This window comes from Dermacentor albipictus, chromosome 3 (genome assembly GCF_038994185.2).
Source record: "Dermacentor albipictus isolate Rhodes 1998 colony chromosome 3, USDA_Dalb.pri_finalv2, whole genome shotgun sequence".
In the NCBI taxonomy this organism is placed as follows: domain Eukaryota; kingdom Metazoa; phylum Arthropoda; class Arachnida; order Ixodida; family Ixodidae; genus Dermacentor; species Dermacentor albipictus.
In genome coordinates, this window is record NC_091823.1 from 143,416,526 (window position 1) to 143,436,568 (window position 20,043).

General features: G+C 48.6%; 1 protein-coding gene across 1 annotated transcript; it reads right to left on the bottom strand.

Annotated features, from left to right (window-relative positions):
- Window positions 1–12,279: 12,279 nt before the first annotated feature.
- LOC135905327 (hornerin-like) lies at window positions 12,280–16,609 on the bottom strand. The gene is made up of 2 exons (XM_065436360.2): window positions 16,227–16,609; window positions 12,280–14,195 (listed from the first exon to the last, which is right to left on the bottom strand). The coding sequence occupies exons 1-2, from the start codon at window positions 16,306–16,308 to the stop codon at window positions 12,412–12,414; spliced, it is 1,866 nt and encodes a 621-aa protein (XP_065292432.1). The 5' UTR covers window positions 16,309–16,609; the 3' UTR covers window positions 12,280–12,411.
- Between the last annotated feature and the right edge of the window lie 3,434 nt (window positions 16,610–20,043).

Genomic DNA, 20,043 nt, shown 5'->3' on the forward strand with positions numbered 1-20,043 from the left:
GGTACTCCTCAGCAACGAACGGCATGCGCGTTATCGGCATGACATCACATTCCCGACAGGAAAGTGGCGGGCGCAGCGTTTTCAAGAAAGGAAACGCAAGCAAAGCAGATGACGATTATTGTTGTGTTGCAGAGATACACCCCAAAGGGTGTAACTTTGCATAATAGTGTAAAAACAGTTGCCCCTTTTTGGGTGTATATCTGCCACACAACGATAATCGTCATGTGCCTTGATGCGTTTCCTTTCTCGAAAACGCCTCCCCGCTAATTTCCTGTCGGTAATGCTACGTCATGCTGATAACGCCCATGCCGTTCGTTACTGGAAAGTACCAGGCTCGCAGCGTTAAAGAAAGGAAAAGCATCAAGGCAGATGACGATTATCGTTGTGTGGCAGATATACACCCCAAAGGGTGCAAACTCTTTTTTAGAGTGTAGCAGCGTGAAAGAAAATAAATGCGGACAAGACAGATGACGACTATCATTGTGTGGCAAGATACGACCCAGAGGGTGTAAATTTGTTTAAGAGTGTATAGAGTGTATTTAAAATGGTCACTGCCGCTGATGGTGTCTATAGGCCTGGAAAGCGGTTCGTCACTGCCGCTTTTGTCGTGGCTGTCATTTGAGTGCGGGCCGCTGCTTCGAAAACCGTCTCGTAGATGGCCTGCAGACTGCAGTGCTCGCTACCCCGGCGGAACACAACACCGGTAATAATAGACAGAGTGAGACTGAAATGGGCGGAACCTTGAGTGGCGTTGGTCGTCTACTATATTCGCGGACAACTTTCTGTGGCAATGAATGGAAGGCTATGGGTGCGTGGCTGCTGCACATTTGTTACGGCGCCAAGTAGTCGGGCAGCGCTTGACAGTGCTTTTGGTTGCTCGGAAAACACGCTGAATCGACGCAGCTTCAGGCGCGACGATTTTGCATTTGCCCAGACGCGGAAGGGAAAAGCCGCAAAATAAGTAACATTCAGGGGTGTGTTTTATCTGATTTAACTATCACTAATAAGGTGTTTATGTTTCCTCTTCCCTAGCTTAAACTAACGTGGATTAAAACACGGGACTCTCTTTAGAAGCGCCCTCACTTGTGCGCGCTTTTCCTCCGTAGCTTTCCCTTCATTGCCACAGCAAGTTGTCTGCGAGTATAGTTTTGTTTTTCTTTCTTCCTAGAATCTACATTTCTTTTCTATTTTTAGCATTCTGCAAAGTATGGGCCCGCTGAACGAAAGTTATGGGCTTGAAATGGTAAATATAGCTTTGTGCCTATAAGCAGATAGATAAATACAGGAGAGAGTAGGGAAGAAAATTGCTACTAACCACAGTAACTGTCTAGCGCAGTCTGCTGACCTGAACAGCTCTCAGCAGCGGAGGAGGGGTGGCGGGTAAAAGAGTAGAGGGGCAGGTTAGTAGAGAGTATAGAGTAAAAAAGAACTATTTACAACAGAGCGACTAAGTAAACGAGAGAGAGAGAGGAAGAAACGTTTATTACACGAAACAGTGTCCCGAGTGAGGCCCAGTATCACCCTAAGGTGGGAAGGTTCTTTAGTCCAGAAACCCTCTGGCTTCGACTGCCCTCTTGGCCCTGGCGACGAGTTGTCGTTGGTCTTCCAGGTCCTCGAGGGTTAGCTTGGCCTCCCACGTTTCGAATAGATGGTTTGCTTCTTGTGCTCGTTTTGCGTCCATTTTTGGTTGCATTTCGCTGCCTTCCTGCCACGGGCATTCCAGGAGCAAGTGTGCGAGAGTGTCGGGTACGTTTCAGAGTGGGCAGAGGTAACTGTGCAGCGTCGGGTAGAGGCGATGCATTATGGTTCCGTGAGTGTATACGTATTACTCTGCAGGCGTCTAAGGATCAGGCTTTCTTCTCTGCCGAGTTTAGGGTGCGGGGGAAGGTACACTCGACGCTCGAGCCTGTAATGTTGCAATATGGCCGTATAGTTGGTGGGTACGGCGTCCGCCTCTTCTGTCGCGGGTCGGAGAGGGCGTGGGGAGAGTGTAGCCCGGCTGACGTGCTCGCGGGCAGCGGCGTGGGCTGCTTTGCTCCCCTTTGGTCCCTCGTATCCGTGCACCCACGTTACGCAGGCGTACGGGAGCGGAGTGCTTCGTCTTTTTACTATCTTGAGTGCATATACCGAGATGCGGCTCCTCAAGAAGTTTCTACAGGCGGCCTGAGAGCGACTACGTAAAAAGATGAAAAAAAAACTGTTCGTTTGTGGAGTGACTTCCTCGAGAAAGTTTGTCACCGGCCCACACACCGGCACTGTTAGGATGCACGGAACAGCCGGGTGGCGAGGCCCGACTGCTCGAGGAAGTCGCACAGTAGTTTCGTAAGCTACCCCGGACCACGTGCACGTGCGCAGAAATTCGCAGCACGTGCGCAGTTGTTCGCAGCACTGACACCAGTTTTGTTTCAACTGTAGTTATAATATGGGTGTAGCGCATGTGCCGTGTGATGTGGTGCCTATTTTCCTACGCCGCCGGCTTTCAAGTGCTGAATGCTTTTTTTTTCTCGCTCTTTTTTACCCAGCTGGTTGCATGAACATGAATGGTGGTTAGGGTGGCGAACAAATGCTCCTAGACGATCGACCATGTTCTGGTGCTAGAGCGCCGGCTCCTGCAATCGCCGAAGCGTTTAGCGGCATTGATCTGAGTTAGTGCATGAGAGGGAGGACACCTCCAGGAACTCCGACTGGCGATAGGTCCGGCTGCCGCGGTATCGTTCAAATGGCCACCTTGTGCGATACAGTTAGGGTAACGGCGGCGCGGGATGTCCCCTTCCCCCACACTAATACTAACTCCTTATCACCAAGAGTGCACCAAGAAGAGAAGCAACATGAGTGGGCGCTACCCACACAAAGGTCCAGGTAAACGAACCCCGCCGCCATAAAGCGCCGCTACTCTCTGTCGATGGCTTGCCAACCTTCTCGCGTGCGCGGGACAGTTTCTCTACCTCTCCATGACACGCGAGTCTAATGTCAAGTCCTCACACTTGCCTTTGAAATAAGCAGGAGCACAACACAAGCAGGAGCTGCATAAACAGATTATTTGTTTAATATACTTTTTCTAAATGGCCTACATAGCGTAAATCGTGCACGTGTTTTCTGCCCTTATCGCGATCCGTCAGTCAGTCAAGAACTTTATTGAGGTCCTGAGGAGTTTCAAGCCATTGGAGATCCCACGCGGGGAGCTCCTCGGGCCGAAACCGTAGGCGACGCCCAAGTCGGGACGGGAACGTGGTGACGCTCCGCCAGTTCTTGGGCCCTCTGGATGGCCTTGAGTTCGAGTTTGAGGTCCGGGCTTTTGAGGGCTTCTTCCCATTTGGGCTCGCTGGAGAGAGGGCCTTTTGGTAACGCGGTACATTGCCATAGCATGTGCGAGAGTGAGCAGTAAAGTTCTGGGCAGTCTGGGCAATTTGGCGGGATCTCAGTGCTCTTTCTTTTTTTCTGTTGAAGTTGGAGTCTTTCGAGCGCATGTGAGCTGTTGTGCAGGCAATGGCGGTAGAACTTCGCAAAACGAAAGGGTGAAAAACTCTGCTCGATCGGCTGCCATGCACCGCACCAAGCAGACGGCAGTCACTGCTGTAATTTTCGAAGATGTATACGATTGGTTCCTCGAAAAAAGAAAGTGGACAATGTGGGGACGCGAGCACTATGCGAGTGCGATGATTACACGGGTAAATACGACATATACTTGAATGAGAAAACCGCCTATTAGAAATCACGCGTTTCAAAACTGCGGTCCGAAAACGTGACATCGGGTTTGTTGCGCGCGGCTTGGAGTGCTGCAGGTCCCGCAGCCATCCGCACTTTTCGTTGCAGTCGGAGAAATAAAAGCTCGGTCATTGTTTGCTGCTAATCCTATCGCTTAACCGGCGTCGCTTAGGATAGGGCAAGCGGGGAAAACGTGAGGATACGCGCCGCGGCTCTCATTCATATTTGGTCTTGAGGGGAGTAATGCGAGCAGGCATTCGAAGATTACATTATAAGCATGCTAGGAACTTTTTTGGGGAAAACCGGCAAGCAAAAAAAAAAGGATACACAAGTCGACCACCGAGGCAATGCTTATTTTTTTGAAGTCAGTATAAGTGCATCACTTCAGACAGACCGAAACGACTATAGGACGAAGACTCGGATTGTTTCTCTCACTGTAATGAGGAAAAGCTCGAGCATTCATTTTCTATCGTGTTTTTGCGGTCGCATTTTCTCACATAACTGGGTCTGTCGAACAAGATTCCACGGACCAATTTGCCATTCACACGGAATGTTACCTTGGCTCTTTTACAGCGAAGCAGGTTATGGCTAACCGATTCGTCCGTCCGTCTGTCGCCTGTACGCCGTAAACTTCGCCGGCGCAACCCCATGCGCATGCGCAAAAAAGAAGGAAGAGAGGCGCGCGATTGGCTGCGCCAGTAGTGACGTCATTGCTTTCCGTCGCAGCCAAGCGCTCGCGGAGCAGCTTTTCTCCGGCTCTGAAATGGGTAGGCCATGCGTCATACGTCCTCCTGGGGAACAGGCGGCTTTCGATCAGCAACGCCGCGAGCAGAACAGAGAACGAGCTCGTCTACTCCGAGCCGATGCTGCAGCTCGGGCACAAGAACAGGCTCGTGCAGCGAGCAGAACAGAGAACGAGCTCGTCTACTCCGGGCCGATGCTGCAGCCCGGGCACAAGAACAGGCTCGTGCAGCCGAGCGCATCAGAAACTGCGTACCAGGGATCCAGCGGCCTACCAAGCCGTCGTTTAATGAACCGTCGGGATTAACCCAGTGATAAACACCAGGGCCTCACGTTTCAGCTTCACTGGGTAACGATCGGTGCGGAGCGCTTGAGCGGTGATTTTTTTTCTTTGTTGTCTCTGTATGCCCTCTTTCCAACCCTTATACCCCCACCACAGTGCGAAGTAGCAAACCGGAAACTGGCCTCTGGTTAACGTCCCTGCCTTTCCTCCCTCGCTCTAATTGTATGTTGTTACTTGTTGATACAAACAGCGTGCAGCAGATGGTTCTAAGAACCGTACCGAGCGTCTTCTGCTTTCTAATTGGCCGATACGAGAACGTACAGCTTCCACCAGGGTTGTGTTCGAATCGGCAAATTTTTAAGTCGCATTGAATACCAACATTCCTAAAATACAAGTTTCGGATAGCTAATCAAGCAGGGAATAATATTTTTATTTTTACTAAAGCATGAAACATGCACGTACGATTCCTAATACTTTTCCAACGAACAAGCTATCCGACCTATTTGAACCAGTGGAGAGCTGGGTGGTGTTACGAGTTGGCGCAGGGCTTAGGGGACTGCTGATAAAATCAGCTTTCCAGCTGTTACGCCTAGACGACGGCGGATCAATGTGCGAGGTCAGTCTCCTTTCAAAGTGTTTGCAATTGCCCCATCGTGTGAAAGGCGTAACGAGCATCAGGGCCTGGCTCTGCTAATTGCTGCAAGGAGTCGACGTCCAACCGTGAGAAGGGCGTCGACTGCTGCTTCTCAAATTACTCATCATTGCATCACATGAGGGAGTGAAGGTGCAAGATCACAGGTGGAGTCCTGTGAGGTGGTGCGACATAGTGGACGGAACGCGGCGAACAGTTCGACCATTCTGATTAGCCGAGACAACGTCATCGAGTTTTCTCGTCTAGAGACCGGGGGAAAAGGCGGATCCAGGGGTGGTGGTGCGGTAGGGTTGGTCGCCTCCCCCCTTCTCCCCCCACTCCTTGAATCCACGCAGCTTTTCGCCAGCTTGTCTGTTCGAGAGACGCCCTATTCCCCAACCCCCGTGCTGCCTGTGAGCCCCAGTTGAACTTCTCCGCCCGGTTTTAGATTCAGTCTTTATTACGCGATCGCAGTGCGCGCCAAGGAGAAGCACAAAAAAAAAGAAGTATGTTTCGAGGCGCCGCGTTGAGCACCTCGCGCCTATGCGCCAACGATTCGCAAACAACGGTGCACACCGAACCGCTGGAGCGTCCGATAAGAAAACGCTTTCTGGCGACCAGCTGTGTTTTCCAACAGCAATGTTCAGACCCGACCCGAAACGTTTACCGAGGACTCCAAGCGCCGGAATGTTACGTCAGTCCTCTTCACCTGCGACTTCTTTCCCAGTGAGCCGTACTCCAATCACAGTAGCCTTTGATCGTTGAGACATCAAGCTCATCACCGAGCGCGCTGTGGGCCGCGGTCTGTAAGAGCCCATTTGTTCTCAGCCACCCTTCCTGTATCATTTCATCGTTCTTGTCTCATCACGAAATAAGCCAGTTAAGTGTGCCTCTGGCTCCTGGTCGTTCATAGGAGGCAAAACTAGTAGCATCCCACGCTACAACACGGCTAGTTGGACGTAACTGGTCCCCCAACCTCCTGCATTGGTAACACCGGGGGCAACCGCCTGAGTCCATCGTCTCCCAGATGGACTACTGCTCTCCACCTGCTCTCAAGCGCGGTGAATGAGTTGACCACTTAGAAACAAGCAAGGGTTCTCTCATGTACAACATATCCAGACTTCCGGCGATGTCAATTGCACAGGAGATGTGCTGCGTTCCGGACGTTGTTCACAATGTGAATGCTACGCGGCACCGATAAACCTTGCCCAGCCGCGTTGTGCTTGCGCGTCAACAGCCACTCTTTGGACTCCCACACAGCCAAACTCATCGGGAAAATTTCGCAGCTAGTTCGCAGCGTACGCGCTTCATAGATGCAAGTCACTTTTCCGGCAACCATTTACGGCGGTTGTAACTGCACAAAGCTAATGAAACTCCTGGTACATTGGTATTGTGTATATCTGGATCACCTTTGTAACATAGGCTTGTGTAAAGTGCATAAAATACAAATGCTCTGTGTTTTATGACGCCGGTAATGCGTACTTCAGTAGGGACAAACGGGATCCAGTATTTTTAGTGCTTCCCCATCGCAAGTGCTCGTGAGGTCGAGCGACATAAATTTTAAAACCCGAAGCTCGAAATTACGGCTTGTAATTATACACCAAAAGTTCTGGACAACCGTATTTTTTGTTTGTTTGCAGCCCTAAAGCTTTCTCTAAAAAGTGAAGAGAGCAAGTTTGCAAAAGATTGATAAGTTCTTAACTCCTGCTCCCAAGGAATCGCTACAAATTGCAGTCGAAGGCACAGAAGAATCAATCGGCAATCTTCCCAGCGCTGCCATTGAGCGAGAAAAACACGAGCATCTGTGTTCTTCCTGGGTCGGCATCGTGTACTATATCGCTACCTCTTCAACGTGATTGTAGGCACCCTGCTTCTGAATGTAAACATAATACTGAATATTATATCGAAGGATTCGACCTGATACGTCCGTAACATTGTTAGTGCCAGCGCAATGCAACATCGGAAAGTTTGTTGCCGGACAAATCAATGACTACACTAAGTGGCACTTGTTCGAAACGCGCTGGTACCCTCCGGACAATGACAGTTTTCTATAGTCAGTTCGCAGGAAAAGCGGCAAAAAGGGGAAGCGATACGTAAGTCAGTCGCGCTTAAACAATTTCAAGCGGTTTGTCCTCTCCGATTCTCGCAAGGGCCTGCACTGCAATTACAGCGCTTTTTTCATAACAGGTACATTGGGAGGCTACTAGTTAAATGTCCCCCTTCAAAAATTTGTCACCAAGCCACTGAGGGCCTTTGCAGAAATGCTAGGAAAAGATGGTGGCCTTTCTGTACATGAAGCAAACAAGTACCATGTAGAAGCAACACAGGCCGGAAAGGAGTTCCTCGCACGTATCCGCGCACCTGAAAACAGATGTGACCAATGAAATCTGCATTAAGCGTCTACATCAAGTGAACTTCAACCAAAACCGCCTGTTTCCAACGATAAAGTCTGTCGTCTTTCTAGGACGCCAAAATATACCATTTAGTGTACACATGACGATGCAACCCCTCTTGAGTGGATAGATAAGACATCATTGCCTTCGAATGAGGGAAACTTCGGCGAGATTCTGCACTTTCGAGGATCAAGTAGGGACGCTGGACTTCAGAAGCACTTTGTCAGCACATCATCTCGAGCCACGTACAAGATGACCCAGAACGAACTGATCAACTGCGGTGGAGGCGAGGTTCTTGCTACACTTATACGGTGGGCGCACTAGTCAGTCGTGTACAGCGTCATGCTCGATGAAACAACCGATATATATCACACATCGCAGCTAAGTCTTGTCCTGCGGTGCGCACACAAGAAAGTGGTACGAGAAGACTTCATCCAGTTCGTCGACCCTCGCGGTGACAGCGATGCTGCCGATGCCAGCGTAATTGAACTCATCCTAACAGGGAAAGTACTCTGTAAACGGGTTCTAAAATGCTGAAGGGCCTAGCACTCGACCTCGTCAGGTGCGTTGTCATAGCGACAGATGGCTTCAGCGTCATGGTGTCATCTGTGTGGTGCCGTGTCCTAAATTAAGCGGTTTTCACCAAAAGCAGTTCCCTCCCCATGCTTTAACCCCACACTCAACTTGTCTTTGTCCAAGTCATGGCGCGTTCAAGCCGTCAGAAATGCACTAGGAAATATGAAGGAGATAATTTTCTTATTCGCCACGTACCCAAAACGAAACATTCTATTGAAAAATACCCTTGGCCACCAAGCTAAAAGCCTTTGCAAGACGATAGGGGTCAACTGACACGACAGTGCTATCCACTTTCGAGAATCGCTTGGCTCTGCGGCTAACAGCGAAGCTCTGCAAAAGCGAGGCCGCTCCGTACTGCTGTTGGCGAGTTTGTAATGTTTATAACGGCGACAGTTTGCCTTCCGGACCTACTGGCGTACACATTCCCATTGAGTCGCCTCTACCAGAAGGAGTGCGTCGATGTGTACACAGCAAGGTACACGTTCACAGACGCCATAGCTGTTGTAACTGCTCAAAGAAGAAACTGCGAAGAGGTATATTCACGCCTCTATACGAGCAAGCCGTCACGCTGGCGGATGAGCTTGTAACCTAGCTGCGTCTCCCTCGCATCACGAAGAGAAGACGCACAGGTATAATACTCCAGTGTCTGAAGAAGAGAGCCTCTACAGAATGTCGGTGTACATTCCACTACTAGATAATGTGTTGGCAGAGCTCAAATGAAGGCTTAACGAAGATGCTTTTATAGTCCGGAGGCTCTTCCTTTTTATGCCGTCTCATCTCACAGCAAGAGACGAGGCATAAGTAGTAACGGAGATTTTGTTCAGATGTATGGCTTACTCATTGGAAGACACGCCCCGAAAACTGCAAGCGTTATTGAAGCCGAACTGTGGCTATGGCGGTAAGAATGGAAGCGCGAAAGCGAAGAGGGAGCAGACATCCCTTCGACTGCTGTTGACAAGCTCTGCATGCGCGACGGTGACATATTCCCTTCAATCAGGACACTTCTGCAAATACTGGCCACTCTTCCTTTCAGCGCTGCCAGTGCCAAAAGGCCTTTCTCCACACTCCGTCGCTTCAAGCCATGGCTGTGGTCACAGATGAATGAAACGCACCTTGCTACACTACCTGCACCTTGCACCTTGCTCTACACACAGATATATCTCTGTTGACCTCGAAAAAGTTATCAATCGCTTCTACAACGGAAGTCATGGACGGCAGAGGTTGGAATTTCTGGTATAACGCTCGCTTGCTATTCACTACTTCAAACGGACTTTTTATAAGAACTGCCTAAATCTACCAAACTGACATTCTGGTTCCCTGCATGTTCATGAATTTTGTTTCAGCATTGTTTCTACGCAGTCTAGAACATGAATTGACATACATTTCTATATTTTTATTTACAGTAAACCTTCGTTGTATAAATATTTTCGCATGTCCCTCTCTGATTATCAATTCTGGGGAAGGGCATGACTATATCTCTTGGGTGTACGTGAACGATTATTTGCATTGTTTTTGACATCTTCGTGCACTGTTTAACTTTCAGATTAAATATACATATCGAACTGCTACTGGAGAGGGGAGGCGTAGCTATAATTACACGTGCGTTTCGTTCCCTGAGGTGCCGTTAATGATATGTATAATGACTACTTTAATTATGTCGTCGAGATTTGGGGGAATTTCGCTCTGTGCTGGCCACATGGATTCTGTAACGTTAAAGCAAGTACTAAAGTGGGAATAATGTTCTATAAATATGTCGTTGCTGCATGCTGTACTTCGCATTTGCGACGTTGAAGTGATCTTCCGTTTGCACTTACTTTTCATGCATAAAAATGTTACCATCTTCTTGTCTGTACAGTAGCCTTCGTTCGACGGGAATTATTTGATTATTGGTATCTTGTCACTGTAATTCTACAAGCGGTAGTGATGTTGCCGTGGCTTCCTTCGTCGTCAGGTTTCAGATTGATATTCTCCTATGTACGTGTGACCGTTCGCGTCATTTTCAAGTTCTACAGTAAATGTAGAATAACGACTATTTGAATCAAGTTGTATAAACTTTACTTATTGTGCAAAATAAAGTAATCTTCATAACAGCGGCACTCAATTACTGATATGTAATAATTACGCCCTTCATCCAGCACAATTGATCAGTTTAGAACCACGTCTATTAAGGCACTAAGATGAGTATAAACTGACTCATTCTAACAATGGCGCTGTATTTATTTTCCCCATGATACGTCGAGAGCCAATAATCGTGATCTAGGCACTTTTTTTATTGCGATAAAGACTTGCCCTAAGGCGTAATTCTTGATGCGTATATATGTATTATATGTGTGCTGTGAGGCCCGTGTTGTGTACGAATTGAAGCAGTGTTTTGTGGAATCTGTTGTCATGTATCCTGCGCAGGCACTTAGCGCAGTAAATTAGGGAGATACCTGAGGCGGGTCATGCCTAACTATTTAATTCCTAGAATTCTTTACGAACGGGAAGAAAACCAAAAAAGCCAAATGAGTGAGATTTCTGTCAACAAACATTAACAGTAGTTATACTATGACGAGTGTCTTGTGATAACAGTAACTTCATAAAACAACAAAGAGATCACCTCCCTCCTCCCCACCGCCCCTTACCGGTCTCACTTCGAGCAACTGCCTACACCACTCCTCCCTAATCCTAAAATGAGTAGCAGGATCCGCAAGTGGCTCAGAAACGGTGTGCGCTCAGACATGTAAATGCCCAGACATGTGTCTTCCCATAACCACGGGACCAGTTATAAATACGTGAATTCAACCCTTTTTCTCGTTTCCTTCAACCTGCAAACCACATCTCTTCATTTCTTCATCAACAAGCAATACTCGGTGATAGACACGAGCGACAAGGCGGGTCCGCTTAGTGCGACGCCCCGGTATAGCGCAGGCCAGCTACCACGTTTTAGGCTCTCCGGCGGCGTAAGCAAGCGACTCTCTATCTGACGCCCGTCTCCGAACCACGAATCCCATTGGATGCCAAATGTGTTGACCGGTCAACTGTTTCTTCTAGGTAGTGGGCATGTGGCAGGGGGTTTGAAGGCACCCGGGTCATCGACACAGCCCCTACCTACTCGCGCACAAAATATCTGTGCTTCGAGAAACTGCTCATATCGGTGTCCACGTGACTTGACTGATAAAGTCGTACGCTAACTCGGCACCTGCATCCGCCTCTTGCTCTGCCTTTCAGCAAGGCTTTCTTGCTAAAGGACTGCCGGACGTCGCCTTCGAGATCAAGGGCGCCGTCGTTGACGTATCGTTGTGGCTTCCAGTTTCTTTCTTGTTCCTGAAGCCGCTAACCCTCGGCGATGTGCTGCGTCTGCCTCTTCTCTCGTTCCCTTCTTTGCTCCTTTCAGAAATAGACGGTATAGTGTCTCTCTCAGGAGATGAATGCTAGCCTGCTTGCCTTTCTCGTAATAATAATAATAATAATAATAATAATAATAATAATAATAATAATAATAATAATAATAATAATAATAATAATAATAATAATAATAATAATCACAACCTCTTGAGCACCTTGCAATGCCCAGGGAATTTCCTTCTCTCGAATCTAGGGCATTTTGCAATTCTGCATCGCCATTTAAAGGCCCCATTTTGTTTTATGCTTTTAACTTGTTGCTGCTATAACACGAACTCTCACCTACATATTTCTCATATTTAACTAAAACCTCGCTGTTCTAAGATCGGCGTGTGTTTGTCTCTTCGTGCTTATATCATGTGCGATGCCTTCCTCTTCTGTTTTTTGGAACCTTGTACGTGCTATTCAATTATGCTTGACCGTGCTGTAGTCAATTATGTTTGTTGTTGTTAATTGACGGACGTAGCACATACGGTCGTATAGCAGTAATGGGTGCAGGTACTCGTATATGGTACGCAAACTCTGATCGATACAGTCGAAAAATGACAAATGTTGCACAAGCTCGCTGCATTTAGGAAATTATTTTTATTGCACATATTGGTTTAAAGTGAGGTATACGATGGTTTGCCTTTCAGAAAAGTGCACACTGAAAATAATTCCAAGCCCTGTACTTTGTCCATATTAGGTTGACGGCACTGCTAGGACCGCCTCTGCTGCTGCACTTGCTGTTGCTGTTGCTGGAGCAGTCCGTTCATGGACTTCTGCTGGTTCTCTGAACTCAGAGAACCAAGAGCGAAAGATCTCTTCATTGCAGCCTGATTTGACTGCAACTGCTGCTTAGAACCTTTCTGCTGCGAAGCCGCGGCAGAGCTCAAGTCCTGAACGAGCCCAGACTCCAGGGAAAGTTTCGACTTCCCTGAGACCGCTCGTGCAGGGCTAAAACTCGATGCCGACAGGCTTTTTTGGCCGATCACTTGCTGCGCTGTTTCTTGGCCATTGCGGATTCGGGAGAGTGAGGAACTTTGGCTTGCTTGACCGACGCGCTGTTGCTGGCCCTTCGAGGGAGACCCGAAGCCCGACACAGCAGCCGCCTGCTTTTGCAGCCTCTGTCCTTGGCCAGCCATCTCGGCGCTTCCGCGTTGGAATGACTCGGCATTCTTCCCTCTCTGACTGATCTGCTTTTGACTCTGCTGCAAGAGATTGCTGTTCCCTATCTGACGGAATCCGGTCCCCTTGTTCGACTGCTGCTGCTGCGTACCAAACAGTAGGCCGGTCTCCCCGGAATGCCGTCGATGACTGCTAAATGACTGCTGCGATGCAGCGAAGCCATGCTTGCTGCCCCACCTATGTGAACTGAAAGTTTGCTGTGAGTGGTGCTTCTGTTGGCCTGTTGGTCCTTGAAAGTGCACGCTTCTCAGAATCCCATTTACCCTGGAAGAGCTGAAGCGAGCCTGGTGCGCCTGGTGACCGAAATGCTCGAGGCTAGACTGCTGCGTTTTCTGTCGGAACCCGGCTCCTGCTACGCCCTTCAGCGAGCCTTTCATGCTAGTGGACTGCTCAGCGTTGCCACCGAGACCAAAGGCCCCGCTGTCCTTGACCAGACGTCGTGACTTCTGGGTTTGTTGTTCCACAAGCCATTTACCGCTGCCGCCTTTGAAGCCCTTCGTTCCGGTTGACTTCTGTCCGCTCTGCAAGCTGCCGAAGGATTCTCTTTCAGCAAAACGACTTTGCAAGCTTCCTTTCAGGCCATCACTACCTTTAGTACTTCCCGAGCTGCTTTGCTTTTGGCTTTGCGCAAGGTCACTGAAGGCGCCGGATTTAGCGAACTGTTTCGTTCCAAACTGACTTCCGGAAATTCCCTTTAAGCTACTGCTTCCTTTCGCACCTTTCACCTCACTCGATTGCTGGCCTTGCAATACGCTGCTCACGGAACCTCCTTTGGTCGAGCCTTTAGTAAGAAGATCTTGACCTCCTTTGATGCCACGTAATTCAAATGACTGCCGGCTCTGCTTGGAATTGCTCGCGGAAGCGCCTTTAACAAATCCTTTCGTCAACTGACCTTCCAGACCACCTTTGATGCCTTTTATCTGACTAAGCTCTTGACTTAGTCTTGATCCCTTCATGGACTCGCCTTTCGACCCGATGCTTCCTTTCATACCTTTTAGTCCAGCGGACTGCTGGCTTTGCTGAAGATTGCTCGAACTGAAGCCGCCCTTGACGAAATCCGAAAAGCCTTTGCTTTGACTGCTGCTCAGAGACGACGATCGAAAGCCTCCCTTAGAACCGAAGGATGACGTGCCACCTTTGGTCATGATCGCTCCTCCCTTGGTGCCACCGAGGGAGCCTTTCACTGATGAGAACCCCTTGATGTCGCCATTACCGGAAAACCCGAGACCGAGTTCGTCTTTGAAAGGTCGGAAGCTATCTCCTTCGCCACCTTTGACGGATCCCTTGACGCCTCCTCCTTTGATGAATTGTGCTCCTGCGCTCGAAGAAAATAATACAGGGCAGTGAGAATATCATTCTTGAGAGCCTAGTTTGATACTTATAAAATAGTTACGTCAAGATTTTTTAAGGCTCAAGATACGCTTTCACGAACGAAAGCGTTGGGAGGCACTGCTGTCCAGCCCGGCCCTCGACGATTAGCTCAAGCTGATCCAGAGAGCTGACAAGATGGCAACAGCCAGCGGAGCCCTGGACTAGGGGCCCCGACCATTAGCGATTATTCTGATAATTATTTTAATAAAGTTTATCTATCTATCTATGGAAGGACAAATATGGAGTGGCCGTGAATCACTGTGAGTGAGTGAGTGAGAGAACTTTATTTGGAATCCGGCCATAGGGAGGCCATCACTGTGTGCCAATTAAATAATGACCTATTTTAGTAGCTCTTCCTCCCTCGACCACATATGACGGTAGTCAGAAATGGTTGTCCAGCAGTCATTAATACATTTTAAAGCTTTATGTAATTTACCATTAAAAATTGGGCCTGAAATCATGCAGAATATTGTTGTTGCAGACTCATAACCGGCTCCTGGGATTTCTCGGATTTGTCCACATTTGGATTATCACGCCTGCATGACTGCTTGTGTTTCCATTGAATCAAGCGTCTTAAGCACAAACGCCGTATACTGGGGTTGGATATGCTTCGTTTTAGAAACTTTATTCATGGCATTAATTTGTTAAGTTGTTGAGCACCATTGTGCAAAATGTCTACTAGAGATTAATGAACAGTGGGTATCTGTTGTTTAGTGCCTTGACGACAATCTACATGCACTTTTTCTCTACACGCGAAGAATCATCATTTCGCAAAATAGTATTGCTCCAACAATTGGCTTTCCTGTATCGGTGTAGCGTCGAAAAAACAATCTATAACAGGAGCAGAGTCCACGAAGACAACTTTCAACACCACAGTTATGCTATAATATGCACACACTGTATTCTTAAGTGTATGTAGGTCATTGTAAACCCGTTTAAAAGGTTGTAATCTTGCTGTCGAGTCAAACGGATGCACTTTTTGTTGTTTTGTATGGTCATAAATGTCCCAAGCCACACGACTTAAAGCCCTCCCTAATATAGCCAAAAAAGCAACGTTTTCTTGGATGCTAATGCAACGTTCGACGTACATTTCATTATTGAATAAAGGGGAAAATCAGTTCACAATTATGTTTATAAAAGTGAATTTGTTGTTTATGAAGCATTTCGTCTCTGTACTATATTTTCTTTCTTTTAGTAAGATATCTCTACCAGGAAACCAGTCGCCCGGTAATATTATACAGGAATTCAAAGCATTGTTGACACGGATGACATTAAAGAAAAACTCATCAGTAGCGCTAAAATAATGTTAAATAGTATCGTGTGACAACAGAAGACGTTGCTGAGGCAACTTGAGCTAACAGAAAAGACAGCGGTACTATTCTGCGAATAAAATGCGAATGGATCTTGTTGCCTTTTATACCACGATGTACAAATTGAAGTTTCATTTCTACAACAACGCAACATATATTACAAAACTTGTATAACTTGATAAAGATGCAACAGAAATCCTGTAGGACTTCGCAACTTTAATTTCTATGAATAGTTACGTATGTTCACATATACATAGTCAAAATGACTTTTACACATTCGCACGAAGCGCCACTACCAAGAATTTGTGAATGCGCGGACATGGTGGCTGAATCTGCGTAATTCCTTTGAAAGACTCTTGCGCCAAATAATGTTCAGTACGGTGTACATATGTGTTTAGGCCCGTTGCCAACGTGCGCTTGCAGCTACGGAAAGAAGTGCCTCAAGAACGCGTACAGGGTAGCGTCGGCACCTTCTCTTCCACCCCGGCCGTATTAGAGGTAGGTTGAAAAGCTTCTGGCGAGACTCTGTAAGGTTGTCTTCCAAACGCTGCATGACGACGCGGAATCGTTCTGATTTCCCTAGCGTTTCTGTGCCGACGAGACAACAGAGTCGCTCCGCCAACTGCGCTTGTGCACTTCGCTCTCGTTTTTCCTCGCATACTCACTGGCATAAAACTGCTGGTTCCAGCCGATGCAGATCACCAGTGCAGCAAGCACGGCCAAAGGACGTGTCGACGTCGTTGCCATGTGACCAAGACGTCCAGGGGAGACCACTCGAAAAAAATGTGGTTGCCGGCAGGAAGCCACCACGACGGCCGGTCAAGGTTCGTGTATGCGCTTCTTTACAGGCCGGTGTCGCCGTGACCGCCCCGTTCCACGTCCAGTGGTAGCTCGCAGTACTCTCTCACTGGGTGTCCGTACGAGGAGGCATCGAATGCAGGGTACCCAGCGCGCACAGCGCGGCCTCGCCTGCCAAGCTCAATCAGTGTCCGTGCTCGGCCAGCGCGAACGCAACGGCTGTCCGGTCGGCGCCGCCTTGTTTTTGAGGCGACGGCTGAATTTACGAGCCGGAACGTAAGCAGCTTGGCGATCGTGGGCGAGATGACGTGAGGGGCGACGCGAAAAGCCCTGGTAAGCTGACAAGGGAAGCGTGGGGCTGCGATTCGAAAGGAGCTGATGGAAGTGGGCAAGAGTAGGTGATCTCTTCGGGGGGGAGGAGGGCAAGAATGGTGACTGCGTACCAGTAGTTGCATGCAGCAGCGCGCAACTAACACTCTTTGTGCACCTGTCCGCGATATGCCCTGCAAAGAACCCCACCTTCCCCCCCCCCCCCCACACACACACTATAATTACCACAATAGATGTCCAAGTTCATCTATCAACCTCTGCTTGAAAAGGTTTTATTGGAAACTTGTCATCCCTTGTCATCGGCGTGATTCTTGCAAGGGAGTGCTCTGGATTTGGGACTTTAAAAGTCTTCTTTGTTTAAGTTCATTCACCAGCGAACTGCGAGCTGGCAGCGGCATCCAGCGGAGCCCTGGACTAGGGCCAGACGGCCATTTCCAAGAAGATGGAAGACACCATCTGACTCCGGGAAATTCATAAAACTTTGTGGAGCTCAATAAACGTTTTTCCTCCTCCTCCTCCTCCTCCCCATCATCAACCCATTTCTCCCTTTCTACTTACACTCCCCCCATTCCCCTACTCCAATGTTGAGTAACTGGTCAGGGTTCTGATTCAGACCCCGACTTCTCAGCTTTTCTGTCATAATAAATGTCTCTCTGTGTATCTTTCTCTCTCGCAACGACGCGCTGACTTTGCAGGCGCCCCATAGGGATACTAGCGCCTGTCCTAAGCATAGATGGACTGGCGATGCCCCAGTGAGATCAAGGAGCTTCTCGTAATTTTTGCGCCTTTGAGTTTTAAATATCACAGTGCTCAAGATTAGTCAATGTTCCACGGATTCCTTTATGTTGTGTCATGCGCATTGCATGGCGCTTTATTGCCTTACCTGGCAATATTTGAGCCATGCTACCCTACCGTTATCTACCTCTTCTGCAAGACCCTACAGAGGAACATAAAGTTATTGGCAGTAAACTATTACAGAAACTAATAAATACGAGAACAACTGCGAGCTACGCTACTATTAAGGGCCAACTTTTGTGCAGGACCTAGAAAGCTTCTCGACCATATGAATGGCCTTTCACTTGCCGATCGCCATTGTTATACAGTGGAAAAGCTGACTGAGTATAGCGAGACATATTTACGCTTGATAAACGGGGATATATAATTTGGATGACAACGCGTACGTGCCGCTGTGTGTTTCCCGCCGTTATAGTCTTCTGTTCGCTTTTATTAAGCGCACCTAATGGCTCAAATTAGCATCTCGCTTGTCACTTTAATAAATGGGAACTTACAAATATACAAGACGTTCTTGTCTACGCAGAAGTCATCGGAACCCATGCGGACAGGTATGATATACAAATATACGAGTTTGGTGTATGAGTGGATGATGCCTGGTGGTGGTGGTGGTAATGGTGGTGGCGTTGCCAGTCCATCTATGCTTAGGACAGGCGTTAGTATCCCTATGGGGCGCCTGCAAAGTCAGCGCATCGTTGCGAGAGAGAGAGAGATACACAGAGGGACATTTACTATTGTTATGGCATTTATTGGGTCTTTGGTTGAGAATACATAGGAGATATGCAGTCACCGCCCCACGCTCCACACTCATGTGGTACAAGCCGCAGCGAACAGCATATCAGCGTTTCGTGCTAGCCTAGCTTAGATTTTGCTCTCATTTGTGGCATGTCTTGCAGCTGCATTTAGCATCGGTTGACTCCTGTTAAAAGACCCTTCCACACCGTTCGCTCTTGCATCCGATGGTCGTGGCTGTATTAAGTGTCTCTCAGGCTTGATCTACTATTTTCTGTCGGTCACTATCGCCTCATGCATCGTCTGGCTGTCAATTTGCCCTTATGATTGGTGAATCACGTACACCGGAAATTTCCGAACTACAGGAACGACCTGACGCGCCCTTCACTTGGACATGGATGCAAATCCACTGCTACTAGGTCTATGCGGGCCAGCCCTTGCGTATAGAAAGCGCGTGCGTTTTACGATAAGCTTTCCAGCTTCGCTAGCACTGCACGCAAGTCGGAAAGCGAAGCCTCGCGTGAACGGCGTAGGGCCACAGCCACATGCTGATTGAAATACAGCGAACGCCGCTGCTGTGGGCTTGAGCACGGGCTCCTTTGGCCGCGGCTCACGAACGCGTCGAGGCATCGGCCGAGGCTAGTGAGAGCTGTCAATCCATAATGATCTCAACTGCCGCTGCCGCCACCGACATCCTAGCTTCGATGGCCTGCGCTCTCAAGCCTTTCCGTGGCCGCGCGCACTTCGACCGGCACTCTCTCAAGCCAGCGCATAAGCCAGGCAAACTTCGTGGTTATTTGCATTGAAGCCAAGCGCGAGCATGACCATGGGCCGTAAGGTGTCTTTAGCCGCCGGCGAAACATCACATTCGAGCCGAGTCGCTGGCCACACAGCTGCGCTCGTGCTGCAATTCGAACAAGCACTTGCTGTCGGCTGTGGATCTTGATTCCGAGCCACTTACACGCGGTGCGGAGATTTTCAATGCGAGAACCGTGGGTTGGCGCTCGCTCGCTTTCCGGGAACCGTGACGACTTCGTGCTTCGACCGACGACGTGCGGTCAAAGAGACGTGTAGGCCCTCGCAGCCGGTGAAAGCTGCCCCCCCCCTCTCTCTCTTTCCGGGCTCTTATTGGTGGACTTGCTTTCTCGTGCTGCCGAATTAATGCTACGAGGTCGTGGCGGACCCCGCCGACGACGACGACTCATCGACCGTCGACACGTCGAGGTTCATGCTGCACGCTGCGCTCCTTAACTCGTGTGGTGGACGGTACTTAGCAAGTCATATTCGCTTCACTGTGGCCCTGCGAACGAGCTTGCTTGAGGCGTGTGAAAGGCTTAGGCTGCAAATAGAACGAATTGCAAAAAATGCAAGAACTAGGGAACAACAGAGTACGATGTTGGACGAGTCGCTGCGTATAGCTTAGTTTTCAAGGAGCGGGGTGAGAAAGTTAACAAGAAAGGCAAAAAGAAAGAAGAGCGGAAGAATAGGAACAGCGATATGCATTCTTTCTGTCATGCTGTCCTTTTTCCTTTTTTGCCTTTCGCGCAGTGCTCCTTGAACACGGGAAAAACACGGTCTGTTGCTGCTAACGCCGTATGCTTGCCGTATATCTGCAGGACCTTCCGGCCTTTTCTGGATATATATTTTACAAAGCGTAGTTGTTTTCGCATATTGACACGATTTCAAGAATACTCGTGAAATTCATGTTGTGAACAGCCCGACACTGACCGAAACGCCATTCAGAGAAGAATCATTCCATTACAAAGCTCTCAAAGACAGTGCGACAGGCGTTCGCAGAGGCATTCGTTAAGAACTTGGGACCTCTTTTCT

Bases quoted from the DNA above. Each gene is read 5' to 3' on its own strand.
- LOC135905327 (XM_065436360.2), bottom strand. From the start codon at position 16,308: ATGGCAACGACGTCGACACGTCCTTTGGCCGTGCTTGCTGCACTGGTG. The intron at 14,196-16,226 runs GTGAGTATGCGA...CTTCGAGCGCAG, and splicing joins GAACCAGCAGTTTTATGCCA to GAGCACAATTCATCAAAGGA.